This window comes from Pteronotus mesoamericanus, unplaced genomic scaffold, assembly GCF_021234165.1.
Source record: "Pteronotus mesoamericanus isolate MK-2021 breed Mesoamerican mustached bat unplaced genomic scaffold, CSHL_Meso_final scaffold_167, whole genome shotgun sequence".
Classification (NCBI taxonomy): Eukaryota; Metazoa; Chordata; class Mammalia; order Chiroptera; family Mormoopidae; genus Pteronotus; species Pteronotus mesoamericanus.
In genome coordinates, this window is record NW_026555308.1 from 1,838,665 (window position 1) to 1,854,810 (window position 16,146).

General features: G+C 53.0%; 1 protein-coding gene across 1 annotated transcript; it reads left to right on the forward strand.

Moving 5' to 3' along the window:
• Positions 1 to 4,730: 4,730 nt before the first annotated feature.
• On the forward strand, positions 4,731 to 8,956 carry LOC129083619 (brain-specific serine protease 4-like). Its single transcript, XM_054589461.1, has 6 exons — positions 4,731 to 4,812; positions 5,607 to 5,630; positions 6,094 to 6,268; positions 6,530 to 6,807; positions 7,924 to 8,081; positions 8,711 to 8,956. Exons 1-6 carry the CDS (start codon positions 4,731 to 4,733, stop codon positions 8,954 to 8,956), a joined length of 963 nt encoding a protein of 320 aa, XP_054445436.1.
• The last annotated feature ends 7,190 nt before the right edge of the window (positions 8,957 to 16,146 follow it).

Below are 16,146 nucleotides of genomic sequence, written 5' to 3' on the forward strand. Positions count from 1 at the left end.
GGCTCTACTCACTCTGGAAGCTTAAGTTGCGTTATCCGAAGGGGGGAGGGGTTATGGAGCATTTGCTCTGTCCCAGGCCCTCCCCTGCAAGAGCAGGAAGAGCCTGAGGACCCAGGGCATGGCCTAGGGCACTAGCCAGTGCGGCAGAGTGGGGGTGGGCGGGTGGGGCTGTGCTGCAATCAGGGCTACTCAGCCAGTGGAACCTAGTGTTGCCACAGCTTCCAGCATTCACGAAAACGTAGACATTCAGACTTCTTTAGTCTTAGTAAAATGTACATAACCATTTTTAGTAAAATGACCTACCGTTTTAACCATTTTAAGTGTACAGTGCGTGGCATTAAGTATAGTCACAATGTTATGCAACCATCACCGCCCTCATCACCTGGATTTTCCCCCTTCCCAGCCTGAAACTCTGTCTCTATTATACACTCGCTCCCCTTTTCCTTCCCTCAACCGCTGGTAACCACTAACCTGATTTCTGTTTTTATGAGCTTGATGACTCTAGGGACCTCATAGGACTGCAATCATATAGTATTTGTCCTTTTGTGTCTGGTTTATTTCATTGAGCACAGTGGTCTCGAGGCTCGCTGCTGTTGTAGCATGTTTCAGTACTTCATTACTTTTTATGGCTGAATGTTATTCAGTTGTATAGATGAACCACATTTTGTTTATCTGTTCATCCATCAGCTGACACTTGGGTTGTTCCCACTTTCCGGCTATTATGAATAGTGCTGCATTAACATGGGTGTACAAATACTGTTTGAGCAGGGACTCAAACGGATACTTGTACACTCTTGTTCCCAGCAGCACTGGTCAAAATTCAGACTTTAAAAAAAAATGGGGATTCGCCCAGTTGAGAAAAACAAACAACACTGCAGGTCTAACAAAACCCACTGGAGGACTGGATTCCACACCTGTTTTGCAACTCTGGTCTCAGAACACACTGAACACACTGCTAGAACCAAGAGGAAAGGGACTACCTGAGGCCAAGAGGCTTACCTGGAGTGCAGGGTGGGCTCACAACATCATGGAGGGCTCGCCTTCCCCAAGCAGAGTCGGTCCCCCTTAGCCACTGTGCCTCTCTTTTGCCATTGGCTCGATCCGCCAATCCCACCCACCCAAGCCGTTCCTGGGGCTGGAATGGTCAGTGATGGCACCCACAACTCTCAGCCCCTTTCCTGCAAGTCTCAGCTCAAAATGAGCACTGCCTTAGGTTCCTGATCTGAGACTGCAACCTCCCCATCCCCCATCCCCACCTCCCATTCCCCGCCCCCTTCCTGTCCTAACACCCTCCCTGTTTTGGTTTTCCCCCTGGACCTTATCATCATCTATCAGACTAAATGATTTACTGTGTTGATTGTTCCCTCCAGCATCCCTGCCACGAGGGCAGGATCACTGGTGCTTTGTTCACTGCTGTGCCTCCAGCTCCTAGGGCAGTGCCTGGCATGCAATAGGTACTCGGTAGGTTTTGGCTGATGATGAATGGATACCCCTGTTCATCTCTCTGCCCTGACCTTGATGCCCACGTCTGAAATGCTGCTGGTGAGTCACTTCTCTGGGTTGAGCATTGCCAGCTCAGGCTGCTGTTTCATGTAAGGCCTCTGCGGCCCTGTCTTGTCATCTCTATCTCATTCTAGATTCATCAATGGCCCTGAGATGGCCTGGCAGGGACATGGGAAGGTGGGTGGCAGGGTAGGGAGTCTATCCATCTCATGTCCCGGTGGGGAGATGCCCAGCCACAGTGCCTGGTGTGGGTCCGGCATATGGTAGGAACTCAATCGATATTTTGTTTAGTAACTATTGAGTCATGACAGGGTCTCCACCCCCTGGGAATCAGGCAGCTGGTTTCTGGGGCCCTTGCCCAGGACTTGTGCAAGGAAGTTTTCATTGGCTGCTCAGAATTTCCTCTGGCTCCCACTGGGCCCTGCTCCTTAGCGCCCTTTTCCTGGCCACCCCATCTCAAGGACAGAAACACCCTGAGGTACATGCCTGCCCCTTGGGTCACTTGGACAGTGACCCACTTCTCATGAAAGGCAGAAAAAGCTGGAACAAAGAGGATACTGGAGAGGCAAGAGGCTGGAGCATCAGTCCCCAGTGGAATCATCCAGACTCACCTCTTCCACATTCATTTATTAATTCAACAAACATCCACTGAGGCTCCGCGTGCACCAGGCAACAACCTAAGATCTGAGGATCCATGGGGAGCTTCCTCAAACTGCCCCTCCCCTCAGGGAATTGCAGCACACAGCACCCAACTTCAGGGAGGACCTCCAGTGTCCATGCCCACTGTTGCTCCTTTTCTGTCTCTCCCTCTCCAGTCCCATGGCCCCTGTGCCCACCCCCATAACACCTCACTGCCATTCCTTGTTCACCTGCCTTCCACCCCCAGGGAGATGTGTGTTGCCCGAGGATAAGACCTGTGTCTTATTCACCATTGTGTCCTGGTGCCCAGCATAGGGCCTGGCATACAGCAGGTACCAAATAAATGCTTGTTACATGAACTGGGGAGGCCAACCACTTCAGTTCCAGGAAGGGAGTGGGTCAGGGAAGCATGAAGGGCATGGCCTGCCATAGATGTGCATAGAGTGCAAAGGTGGACCCAGGAGAGTGAGCAAGTGAGGGGGGCACCCTCACCCCACCTAGGAAATTTCCGCTCAGTTGCTGAGGGGGCCCTACAGAAACCGCCCCTCATCTTGGCCGCTCTATGTGGGTGTTTTCCTGCCTGCAGTCCCTCCGCATCCCAGTCCCGGGACAGAGAATAATGCATCAGCCGGGGGCTGTTCAAGGTTCCTGTGCCCCATCTATGGCTTGTTTTTAGGTGGTGTGGGATGGGGCTCGCCCCTACAGTGTAACCTGAGTTGCCTCAGGCCCCCCAGTCGAAGCAGGGCCAGTAAGTCACATCATGATCCTTTTTGGTACTGACAGTCTCCAGCGGAGCCTGCCTATTGCAGGATCTCAGAACCCTGCCACCACCGAAACCCTACCAGCACCAGGAGGTGGGCAGCAAGGACGTTCACCGTGGGGCAGGCTCTGGGGGCAGAACACGCTGACTAAGCTGGGGTCTGCCCAGCGGAGGGTGCGCTGGGAATCTGCCGCAGCAGGCCCCGGCCCTTCCCTGCTCCCTGTCCCTCTGCACTCCAGCCCCAGAGTCACCCAGCATTCCTTCTTTCCTCCAAGCCCTGATGCCAGGTAGCCCCCGTGCCAACCCTCTCCCCATGCCTCTGCAGGGCCAACTCCATCTTACTCTCCAGGCATTTGTTTCAAGGTCCTTCTTTCCTGGACAGCCTCTTCTGGTCTCCTGAGTCTCCCACCTACCCTCAGGTATGAGCCCCGGTGACAATTATCCATCCACTGGACTGAGGTCCCTTAGGTTCCACTGAGTTTAGTGCAGTCACCTGCCTCCTGTCTCAGGGCTCAAATCCAGGCTCAACACTCACCAGCTGAGGTACCTTGGGCAAGTCATTAACTTCTCTAAGTGGCCTCAGTTTCCTCATCAGCAGAATGGGATAATAATAAGGAAATGTGAGGTTAAATGAGGTGATACCTAGCACACTAAAAACTGTCAGTTGTTATTGTTATTTCTCCTGACCCCTCCCTAGGCGTAACAAGGGCCCAGCTTGAGGTTTGTTGATTGAGTGAGAGAAGGGAAAAAGATACATATCTGTTTCAAAGCCTGCTCTTCCTGCTTGGAGTGGGGGTGTCAAGAGTGTGGGCTCTGAGCCGGGGAAGACCTGACCTCAGGATGGGGTTCTCAGAATTAGGAGGGCAGGCTCCACAGGAGGAGCAGGGAGCGCCTAGGGTCCAACACCTGATGAGGCCTCCTCCAACAATTGCAGCCCAGAGGCCCTTTGACTCCGGTAGGGGGGTTCTTCTAGGAGCTCAGGGGTGAGGTAGGGTGAGGGAGACCCGACTGCCCAGCCCTTCCCCGACAGCCTCATAAGTCATAGCCACCAGAGCACCTGGCTGGCCCCGCCCACACGGGCTTCCTGGGAGTGAAGGTAAAGGGTGAGCAGGGTGAGTCCTTGGGCTTCTGAGTGACAGGACCCACAGGAAGGTGGCCCCAGGACTGGTGGCCACTGGGGGCCTGATTCATGGCTTTCCAGTAAGTGGGTTAACGGGAACCCAGAGTCCTGGGCTGGTCCAGGCCTCCTGGCTGAGTCAGGGCAGCTGGTCGCTGGAGGCAGTAGCTTTATGGAATCTCTGGGCAGCCCCCTTGCCAGCCCCCGTCTCCCCAAAGCCCTGGGGCCTCTCCAACACCTCATACCTGAGCCTCCTGCTACTGAGGACTCAGGCCCTGGGTCTGAGCGCCTGCCCTTCCCCACCTGGACCCCCTTCCTTTCACGCTGTGAGGACCTTTCTCTGCACCCCCCAACTCCTTAGTCAATGCCAAGGCCACGGTCCGATTCCCCTCGACTGCCCTCGTGAGGCCGGATCCTGGGCCCACAGCTGGAGCTTCCTATCCAGAGCCTGAGTCCATTGGTCCACCCCAAAGCCGGGGTCTCAGCTAGAGCCCCCCAGTTCCCGTTAAGGCTCATTTCCTCCTGACAGCCCCACCCGCTCTGGTGACCCACAGCCTCAGGTGTCAGGGACTGAGCCACTCACTGGGGGGACTGGTCTGACAGCATTCCGCCTCCCAGGATAAAAACCGGGGTGACCTGCAGGGAACTCTGCACACTCCTGGTGGCCAGCACAGCACAGCTCACTAGGCTGTGACCCCACCCCCACCTGACATGTTTGTTTCCAGAAACCCCCCAGTCTTGGGTAGGGGCTGTCTCGGAATCTTAACCTCCCTGATGCTTCTGGCTTCTCCAGGTGAGTCCTCAGGACCTTCTGCTCCTCCCTATTTTATTCCCTCCCTCACCACCCCTCCAGGATCGCCTCCTCCTCCCTTTCGACTCAGCTGCCTTCCTACCTGAATCCAGTCTCCTCCTTTGCGCTCTCTCTCTCTCACCAATCCCCTGCCGCCCCTCCGCACCGGTCTCCCTCTCCCTCCTGTGACTTGACTGTGCCACACCTCACTTCTCCACGGCCATGAGGATTAAATGAAACACTGCAGGCAGGTACTAAGAAGGCTCATATGCTTCCGCTTTGGTAGTTATTTTTAATCAAATTCATCGTTATCATCATCTCCCTCCCTCCTGTTTCTTCGGTCTTCTGGGGCAGCAGCTTCCAGGCCTTGGCCTTGGGGTGACAGGTAAAGGGAGTCTTGGGTCACTGCTCAGACTTGATGGAGGAAGCCTGAGCGGGTCAGCTGTGTGTCCACTCTCGGTGACAGACATCCCAGGAGTTGGTTCCTCATCCCCCAGAAGGTGGGGTGGATCCTTGGGCACAAGCTGGAAAAAGCTGATGGGAGAGGTAAGACTGAGCTTTTAATGAGAACATGAGGATTCTGTCCACCCTACCCAGGCTCCAGGAGGTGCCCTAGCTGGGAAGGCCTGGAGGGACCTGGGAGTGAGGCCAGAGAGGGTCAGTAGGCATGGGGGGAGGGTATCCTCTCCTCTGGACACTGGGGGACCCTTCTCTCCACTGGACACTGGGAGGCTCCTCTCCACTGGGCACTGAGGGGCCACTCCACTGGCCTGACCCTTTCCTTCTCTTGTCCTTAGCCATCCTCAATGCTGCCAAGACACCTGGTGAGTAAGAGCAGTTCTGAGAGAAGGGGGAATGGAGGAAGCCTGAGGGGGAGTCTGTGTGTCTATCTTCGGGGGCCAGGTGAGAAGGAGGAAGTGAGGCAAGATGGGGTTGAGCTAGAGAGTAGACAGGAAAGCAGGCCCAGAGGGCAGAACGGAGACTGGGATGTGGAGGAGAGAGAACCAAGTGCAGCCAGAGCTCAGAAGGGCACATGGCTGAGAAGGTAAAAGGAACAGAGTTATGGGCAAGGTTGAACCAACTGGAGGGGAAAGGCCAGCCAAAAGGGAAGGCAGAGAAAGGGCAGATCAGGGAAGAAATAGCAAAGGAGGGGGTACAGGCAGGATAGAAGGGCAGAGGGAGAGGCAGTAGAGCACAGGTCTAAGTATTGGAGGTGGGTACAGGGCAGATGGAAGGGAAAGGGGACCATGCTGAGAGGATGATGGAAAACTGGACCCTCCTCCACTGTCCCCCCAGCCTGTGGGAAGCCCCAGCAGCTGAACCGGATCGTGGGTGGTGAAGACAGCACCGATGCCCAGTGGCCCTGGGTTGTGAGCATCCAGAAGAACGGGACCCACCACTGCGCAGGCTCCCTGCTCACCAGCCGCTGGGTGGTCACCGCTGCCCACTGCTTCAAGGGGTATGACAGCCAGTCTCTTCCACTCGTATCCCCAGCTTTCTGCCTCACACCTGGGCTCCTCACACAGCTTAGGCTGCCAGGCCCTGGTCCAGTCTGGGGTCCCTCAAGAGGGACCCTGCTCCTTCCCTCTTTTGCTTTCCCCCCCCCTTTTTTGCTTCTTTTGCTTTTGTGGGGACTTCTTGTGTGTACTCTTCCCCTCCTAGGTCTTTCCTGACCATCTCTGGTTCCTGGCTGACCCCATCCCCTTTGCTCTTCTTCCAGCACTCTGAACAAGCCATTCCAGTTCTCTGTGCTGCTGGGTGCCTGGCAGCTGGGGAATCCTGGCCCAAGGTCCCAGGAGGTGGGCATTGCCTGGGTGCATCCCCACCCTGTGTACTCCTGGAAGGAGGGTTCCCGTGCGGACATCGCCGTGGTGCGCCTCGAGCACCCCATCCGGTTTTCTGAGCGAATCCTTCCCATCTGCCTGCCTGATTCCTCTGTCCATCTGTCTCCGAACACAGACTGCTGGATTGCAGGCTGGGGCAGTGTCCGTGATGGAGGTGCGCTTCTTCCCCGCCAGGTGGTTGGGGATAGATAAGGACAGAGGATGGTGGGCACTAAGAAATGGAGGTGCCATTGCAGCAAAGTGTAGAGGCCAAAAGCATAACATGACAGAAACAGACAAAAAGATGGACTGTGTCTAAAGATGTGATATCACAGCTTTATGTTGTGAAGACTAGGTGGACAATTTCAGGTCATTTCTCATTAAAAGGTATCTTTGGCTGTGTTCTGAGGCAACAACAGCCATATCAACGAAGCTATTAAGTGATCTAGCAATGGCTGAATGGAGGTAAATGTGGGAGCAAGCTGAATACCATAAATACACAGACAACCCTAAGATTCCAAAGTGGGAACAGGCACCCCTGGTGGCAACATGCTATAATTGCAGGCAAAATTCCCAGAAAGTAATACAGTCTCCCTAACTGTAAAATATAATTGTAAACTAAGTGTGGAGGTTTGGAAAAAATCATCTAGAAACACAGAGCAGATTATATAAAGTAAGAGGCAGTGAAGTATAAAAAAATAAGGTGAGAAAAAGAGAGGCTGAGAAAGGACAGAGTCAGAAAAATGGGACTGTAACCAGATTCCAGAAGAATTTAGAGAAATGACACCATTTTGGGTATCAGGAGATCCCACTGACTGAGAGTGCAGCCAGCCTCCCCATGGCTCTACTTAGGGTCTTCTGTGAGAACTGGAACTGTGGACTAAGAGGGTCTACAACCCCCCACCCCTCACCCTCCAGGCTGTCAGGGAGTTCAACAAATCCTCATGCCATTCAATACTGAGTGCTCATGTATTGAATACTTCATCTGCAGCAGTCCCCATGCTGGAGAGAGTAGTGCCTGAGACAGGACAAACCTGGACCATTGGTTCTAACCAGTTGTGAGCATCAGAGACCCTGTTTACAATTCCAAGCTTTACGCTGCATGTTCACGCTGATTCAGTAGCTCCAGGAGCTCTGGAATAGGGGTTTTCTGCAGCCATCTTGGGACAGCCTTGTAACAGGCAATCCATTAGTCTTTGAGAAGCACTGCTGAAGGGACTGAACAGAGGAGGGAATTGAGGAGGCAACCAGGAGAACTTCCAAAGCCTGACTCTCTCCTCCCTGCCCCCAGTGCCCCTGTCCTACCCTCAGACCCTACAAAAGCTGAAGGTTCCCATCATCAACTCGGAAATCTGTGGTCGCCTGTACTGGCGGGGAGCCGGGCAGGAAGCCATCACTGAGGACATGCTGTGTGCCGGCTACCTAGAGGGGGAACGGGATGCCTGTCTGGTGAGCACCCCTCTCATTCCCAGCCCTGCCCCCCGAGCTTCCTCGTGGCTGGCTGGGCCTCTCCTGGAATCAGCTTTGACCTGCAGTGCCCCCAGATGCCCATACAACAGGCCTCCACTGGGTTCAGTCACTCATCCATCTGTTCATACATCCAACACATACTGAGCGCCTCAGGTGTCCAGATCCCACTCTCAGGATCTCAAGCTTGCACTCTCCTGAGGTGGGGATCCTACATCCTCCACCACAGCCCTGTCACTTTGGTGGATGGCAGGATAGTGTTGTGGTCAATGCCTGGACTTGGATATTGTAAGACCTGATTATAATTCCTAATCTGCTGTCCCTGGTTGCCAGCTTGGGCAGGTCTTTTCTTCTTTCTGAGCCTCAGTTTCCCCATCTGTGAAACAAGTAACAATACTCTTTGCCTCACCTGTGAGGAAGGACGTCTCACACAGAGTGTCTGTCACCAGAAGTGGATCCAAAAGGCATCCTACCTGGCTCCCCCCTCCCCCGCCTGGATGGAGTTCAGGTGTGGCTGCCTCCAGGATGGAGAAATGCCTCTCCCCTAACAAAGGGAACCGTCTACCACCCACTGCCTTGCGTGAGTCCCTAACATGCTCTCCTCTCCGTAGGGCGACTCCGGAGGTCCTCTGATGTGCCAGGTCGAGGGTACCTGGCTGCTGGCAGGCATCATCAGCTGGGGCGAGGGCTGTGCGGAGCGCAACCGGCCCGGCGTCTACACCAGCATGATCGCCCATCGCTCTTGGGTGCAGAGGATCGTGGAAGGGGTTCAGCTCCGCGGACACTCTTACGGAAGCGGGCCGTCGGGGTTAAGAATCCGGGGATACAGGGCGGCCCGGGGCACCCCAGCGGCCTAAACAGGTGCACTTTCCTCAGTTGTACATAAGCCGTCTACCTCTGGAGGGCGCCCGCGTGCCGGCTCAGGGTGGCTTCTGCTGGAAGACCCCGCCCTCACCCCGCCCCCTGGACTTAGGCTCCACACCTGGGGCCTTGAGTCCCTTTGTGTATATATATACGTGCATGATTTTTACAGTTATTTGTAAGCCCGCCTGCACATTTTATTTATTCTCCAAAATTTCAATAAATTATTCTTCAGGTCCTTTTTCCCTGCTTGTATGGGGCCATTGGGAAGCAGGGATCCAGCTAGGGGTTAAAATGGGGGCAGCTGGAGTCCTGTCCACCTGGGATTCAACATCCTGGCCCCTGACCTTTGCATTGTCCTTCCATGGAGAAGAGGCCGGAGACCCAGCTCTGCTACATGATAGGTACCCAAGGGCGCAGGGGGCCGCAAAGCCCTGCCTGTTGGGCTTTCGAAACAGGGCTTGGTGGGAGAAACCACCCCCATGAGAGTGGGCTGTCCCCTCGCCTCCTCCTGCGCTCAGCGGCCTGTCTCCTGGATTTGAGCTGAGGCAGCCAGGCCTCCACAGCCCCAGAAGCTGACTCACTGGTGACTCACAGGTGATTCTGTGGTCTCCCGTGGTTGAAGGAGCACAACAATGAGACAGCAGGACTCTAAGCCCTGCCTCCTCTTGGGCTTGAGTCACCTGCCGGCACCCACAGAGGTGGGGTAAGAGCAATGTCCCAGGCCATAAGGAGTCTCCCGGCTTCCTGCCCTGCGGGAGTCCTATGTAACACTCCTGTTCCCTTAGGATGGCCTTTCCCACCATCCGCTCCTCTGCAGCTAGGCCTCTGGCCTCCTAGACCAGCCCTGTCCCTCCTTCCCACCACACCCCCCACATCAGGAACCCTGTCCTAGTCCCCCTGGGCTCCCCTGAAATATTTAATGCAAAAGAGATTCATTCTAAAGCAATGTCAAGGAAGAAACTAGATCCAATCATGCTAAGAGAGAAGTGTCTCCAACCAGAACCAGTCAGTGAAGTGAGCTTTTGAGAAGGGAGTACGGATTTTTGCTTGTTGTTCAGTATCCTTTATGGGGGGTGCTGTTCTAAAATATTTGTTCCTGTTGTTTTGATTACCTTTAGGTTATTACCAGATCACAGTAAATGCTGTGGGGTTGGTTTTATTAAAATAAATAAACAAGTGATAAAGTGGCCTCCTGCTCACCTGGAGCCGGCCTAGGGAGTGAGCGGGTGGCTCAGGTGGGAGCTGAATCCCAGGCCTCCCCTTTGTGACCCAGTCTTCTCTTTACCAGTCACTGTGCCTTTACGGTCTCCTTACCCTCCTCCCTTGCCTTAGTCCCCCCGCATCATTTGCTGCCCCTGCCCCTTCTTCAGTCTCCCCTTCTGCCCTGCTCCTCGCTCCCCCAACTTCTGTCACTAAGCACACCTTCCCTCATTTCTTCTCCTTCTCCTGGCCTCCCTCCTCTGTCCTCCTCTCTATCCCTCAGTTTCTTCCATGCCTGTTAGTCTCTGACCCACTCTCTCCTTCCCCTTCAATAAACACATGAGCCCCTTCAAGCGGCATCCTGACAGAAGCCCTTGAGAAAGGGATGCCTAGAAACCTCTGCCAGGGTAGAGAAGTTGCCCCATCAATGGCCCATCAATGGTGGGTTTTCTCTGAGTCGGGCGACCAGCCTCCAGGAAGCCCCGAGCCCAAGGACACCCTTCTGCCCATCTCAAGGAACCCGAAGGACAAGCTGGGCCTGGAGGGGGCAGCCGGCACCTGGCTCCAAAGTTTGACAGGATTTCCAATGACTTCCCCTTCCCAATCAGGGTGGGGGTCCCGGAGGTGGAAATGGAGTCAGCCCAGCCCCGGCAGGATCCACGGCAGGGTCACAGAGGAGCCGTTTGCTCCTTGGTTGGAGGCAGGCCCAGGAATGCCCCAAATCTAGACCTCTCTGGGTGGGTCCTCCCTGCTTTGGTTCCACAGACACCACCTGCCTCTGGAGGCTGCAGACAAGGCCCTTGGGCCGTCCAACTGTCTCCTCCAGAGAAGTCTCCTCCAGTGGGAATGGGGTCAATATGCCCATTCGGACAGATGACTCCACTCACCAGAACAGCCTTTTGTAGAGTCCTAACCTCCCCAAAGGCAGGGGTGGAGACCATCAGGCCGCAGTGACAAACGTCATTGTATTAGGAACTGCCTTAGCTTTAGGTGGTGAGACCAGGCTATTGCTCCTTCACACATTCCACTCCTTCCTCAAACCTTTGACCGTCTAGGGGGCTTTCCCTCCCAAGCCTGCAACCTCCCAACTCTTTTCCACTCTGCATTCAGAACAAATGTGAAAACACACATTTAACCCCACAACATCGCCCTAGGTGGCAGACTTCTTTGGTTAGCTAAACCAACACCCTTTCCAATCCCTGTCCTTTGCTTCCTCCACCTTAGAGACAGGAAGAGCTAAACACTCCCTCCCATAATCTCCGGAGCGGTGACAAGGGCCCACGGGAGTGAGCATTGGCCAATGAGATGGAAACAGGTGTCTGATGGTTTCTTGGGAAGACTGTTTTTCCTGATAAAAAGGACATTATCTTTTGCTCCCCTTCCTCCTTCTTATAGTTAAGAATGTAGGGGAAGAAGCCAAACTCAAGATACTGCATGATTCCATTTATATGACATTGTGGAAAGGGTAAAACTGCCAGGACAGAGAGAAGATGGGTGGCTGCCAGGGGCTGGGATGTGGGGGAGGCCTGACCGCAGAGGGGCATGGGGCAATTTTTGGAGTGATGGAACTGGCTCTTTATCTTGATTTAGGTGGTAGTTACATAACTGGATTCATTTATCAAAACTTATTCACTGAAAATGGTGAATATTACTGTATGTAAACTACTTCTTCATAAACCTGATTTTTACAAAAACCCACACAAAAATGGGAAGTCTTCCTTGGCTCCTCTCTTTCTCTCATTCTCTAAATTCAAACCATCTGCGTATCCTATTGGTTCTATTCTATCTTCAAATTATGTCCAATTCTGGCCACTTGTCCCCAGGCTGGCCCAAGCCGCTCTTCTCTTTACCCTGGATTTCTATAAGGGCCTCCTTCCTGGTCCCTCTGCCCCTCCCGTTGCTCCCACCAGTCCCTTCTCAGCACGGCAGCGGCAGCGGCAGCTGGAGTGGTTCTCTCAAAACCTAAGTCATATCCTGTCATTCTTCTCTTCAAAACCTTCTGATGGCTCCTTACTTTACTCAGAGGAAATGACGTCATCTTTCCGGCCTCCCTTCTCACCTCTCCCCTCCTTGCTCCCGTGCTCCCTCCAGCTGCGCTGGCTTCCAGCTGTGTTCTGGAACACAATAGGCATGCTCCTGCCTTAGGGCCTTTGCATGTGCAGTTTCCTCTTCCCCCACATGACTGCATGGCTCACTCCCTCACTTCCTACAGGTAGCCCTCGAATCTCACCATGTCACTCACCATCCTGTTTTTAAGAACAGTGTCCTCCTCCCCCCTTGCTTCTGTCCCGGCTTTCTCTTTTTCCAGGACACTGATTACTATGTAACATATATTTTACCTGTTCTTTGTTTATTGTCCCCTCCACCCGAACACACACAATTAGAAGCTAAGCCTTTGTCCCCGTATTTGTCATATTCTGTTTTCACTGTTTACTAGACTATCTCACCCAAGAACTATTTTGAGTTTGTTGAAGGTTAGATCTTTATTTTATCCATTTGGTATAGTCAGTGTCCAGAAAAAGGGCCGGGAAAAATAGCAAATGTTATAAATGTTTCATGAGTCAATGGTAAGGAGTATGACTTATTCCGTCAGTATGGTGGACAATGTAGACATATCTCCTTTGTTTCTCTAATGAATCACTCGAGCACCACATTCTCGCATCAGCAGGAGTTCATTCTCTCTTAAGACTGCCCTACTCTGTCCATAAGTTGTCCAAGAGTTCTAGGTTTACACAGTTCAAAGAGACTAGTCCTGTGAGAACTGGAAAGTGCAGCAATCCTCCAATTTAGTTCCGTTCCTGGAGTCAAGGTCAGGTGGTGATGCTGGGGAACAAGAGCCCCCGCAGCCTGACAAACCAGCCCCTGCCTCCATTCCCATGCCCTGGTGATGCTGTTGCTCATCTAGGTCACTGCCAGCCCTGCCCTGGTGTCCTACATGTGGGACCTAAGGTCGCAAGTCTTGAAGGTCATACTCACGGCCCAGTCATCATTTTCCAGAGCAGAGTGCCTGAGTGGCCATGTCCAAAGGGATTCTACCTCAGCCACATACTGTGCTCGATACCTCAGATACTTGTGTTCACCCTGGGTCACTTGGAGTTTACTTCCTGTTAATGGGCCCGGTGGAACTACCCCAATTTTTCAGGGAAATACTAATATCAAACCTCACTAAATTCGAATTTCATGACAGGTCTCCTAACTGTATTCAATTCTGCTATTTTATGATCTTTTTTTTTAATCCTCACCTGAGGACATGCTTATTGATTTTAGACAGAGGGAAAGGGAGGGAAGGAGAGGGGGAGAGAAACATCGATGCAAAAGAGAAATATCAATTGGTTGCCTCTCGCACACACTCTGACCGGGGACCGAACTCACAACCTAGGCATATGCCCTGACCAGGAATTGAACCCATGACTTTTCAGTTTTAGGGAATGATGCTCCAACCATCTGAGCCACACTAGTCAGGGCTATTTTATACTTTATTCCCTACTGGGTTTTACTCCCATTTCTTGCTTTTTTCTTCCTGTTGGTAGATTTTGCATTCAACCCTTTTAGTTGTTTGAAATTTCCCTTGTATGAGTAACATCTTTTAAATTTCCTGTTCTGTTATGATATGGGCTCCAGGAAATGCTACGGATATTTACCTGTGCTGGCACTGTTTGTCACCCAGCCTGTGTATCATGGTGCGTAGCCAAGAGATACTGCGTTTAATCCACATACCAGGAAGTAGTGACCATTTCACTGGGGACCCCATGAAAGGGTAAGGACAGAATTCCTTTTAGTCTTGCTCCTTGGCCCTATTATAATTTACTTATACTGCCACTCAGATTTGCATATCAAGGGGTCTCAGGTCAGCTCCGACCTTAACAATCCACAAACAAAAGACTCTATCGCTTCTTTTTCCCACCACAGTGGTGCTCACTAGCCTAATGTCAGCACAATTAAGGGGGCTCCGCACATGATTCCACCCCAAATTAAGGTAAAACGAGGTCATATGGATGGGGCCTAATCCAATATACCTGGTGTCCTTTTAAGAAGAGGAAGTTTGGACCCAGACATGTGCTGGGCACAGAGGAAAGGTCCGGCGGGGACGTGGCGGGAGACGGCCATCTGCAAACCAGGGGCAGAGGCCTTGGACAAACCCGCCCGCTGACACCTTGATCTCAGATTTCCAGCTGCCAGAGCTGTGAGAAAATATATTGCTGTTGTGTAAGCCCCCAGTCTGTGGCATTTCTTATGACAGCCTGACTCTTCCTGAGCAGATCAACCATAGTAAATTGAGAAAAAAGAGTTCTTCACCAGAGAAAGTTCAAGAAGCACTGTGCTGGGTAATTCGACCTGGCGTTTCGTCTGCGTGTGTTCACAGTCACGGTCACGGCATGTCTCCACTTGCCTGAAACAGCCTTGGGTGGTTCCTGTCCTGGTGTAGTTGCTAATATTCTCCTAAGTGTCCAAAAAGCTCGACCATAAGTTAGTCACCTCAATAATGACTTAGCTAACACAAGAGCCCCAGTCCCTGATGCCCCTTGATTTTTAATCTCTTGCCCCCTTTGGATGGTCACCATGGCTACCATCTGGCCATTTTAGGCCTTCATCTCCCAGCTCTGGCCAGTGGTGAGTCTACCACCTCCTACCCTCCCTTCTGGTGACACAAGGGCAGTCCACAGGGCCTCAGGGAACTATTACCAACTTGGTGGTCAGCACCCTCTGGCTGTGTCTTAGAAGCAGAGACAAAGCCATGCCTGTCAGAGCCGGTTCAGCACTTTCTTGAGAAGAGGCACATTGGGAACTCCTTACAATAAACTCTCACAGCCTTTATGAGATCCGGTGGCCCCGCTTTTAGTCCAGTTAGCCCATGAGCGCTGTGCAGGAGATCTACCCCCTTGGGTCTGACTTGTGTCCCTCATGTCCTGTCCCCGCACCCCCCGCCCCGTCTTTCGAGGTGGTCGCCTGGAACATTTCACTGAGGGAGGCCACAGGGCCTTCCCAGGTTCAAAGCCAAGAGCTCAGGACTGACTGCAATTGTCAGCCCCAGACAGAGGGGGAGGGTGGAGGGTGGGCAGTGAACTTGTCAACTGTGCAGACTCTGCCCTTTCAGGGGCCAGGCAAGCGTGGGCAGCTCCTGGGTTAAGCCTGAGGGGACTGTGGTCAGCCCCAGAAGGCTTGTTCTCTCTTAAACACACCCGGGATGTTCTGGAATGGTTGTTCCTTTTCTCCATGGAGTTGTCTTCAGAGCTCTGTCCTCTGCTCTCCCTCCCACTCCCTTCACCCTGTCTCCTCCACGCCCCTCTGGGGCTGCCGCCTGCATGGGCCTCCCTGGACCCTAAGGAACTCCGCACCTGCGTCCAGGTGGAGGTTTCCAAACTTTCTGTTGTCTAATAACTTCCACTCACTAATAACTTTCCTGTGTTATTTTGCTAATGAATTCTCTGGCTCTTTCTTCATATAGCCCCATTCCAGAAAACAGTGAGAAGGGGATCGTGATGGATTAAAACAAAAACAACACCCTCAATTTTTTTGTGTTTGTGCCTAACATTTTATTTGGCAAGTTTCCCTTGCATGATCCCAAAACACCTCAGAAATCTCAACTCCCCCATCTCCCCCAAATGACCCACTGACCAGGGCCTCCACGCCACGCAGCCCTGTGCCACGACCCACTCTCGCCCAGGTGCCCGTGCCTAGGCCGTGCGTGTCTCTGAGCGTATATATATTTGTGTGTATGTGTGTCCCTCAGATCCCACCCACATTTCCCAGCTGTAGACAGCCCCAGGTACTGCACCAGCCCCAGGGGATGCCTCCCCACCCCCTCTCCCCGCCCCTCCATGCCTTCCACTGCTGCCAACATAAGGAAGGAGCCTGAACCAACAGAAACTCACAGAAAGGGTTTTCAGCCTGACCTTGACTGTAGTACAAGCACAAGCCCCCTTTGTCTTCCCTTGCCCTGGCTCCATCCACAGGTGGTATTTGTAGAGGATTTAGAAGACTG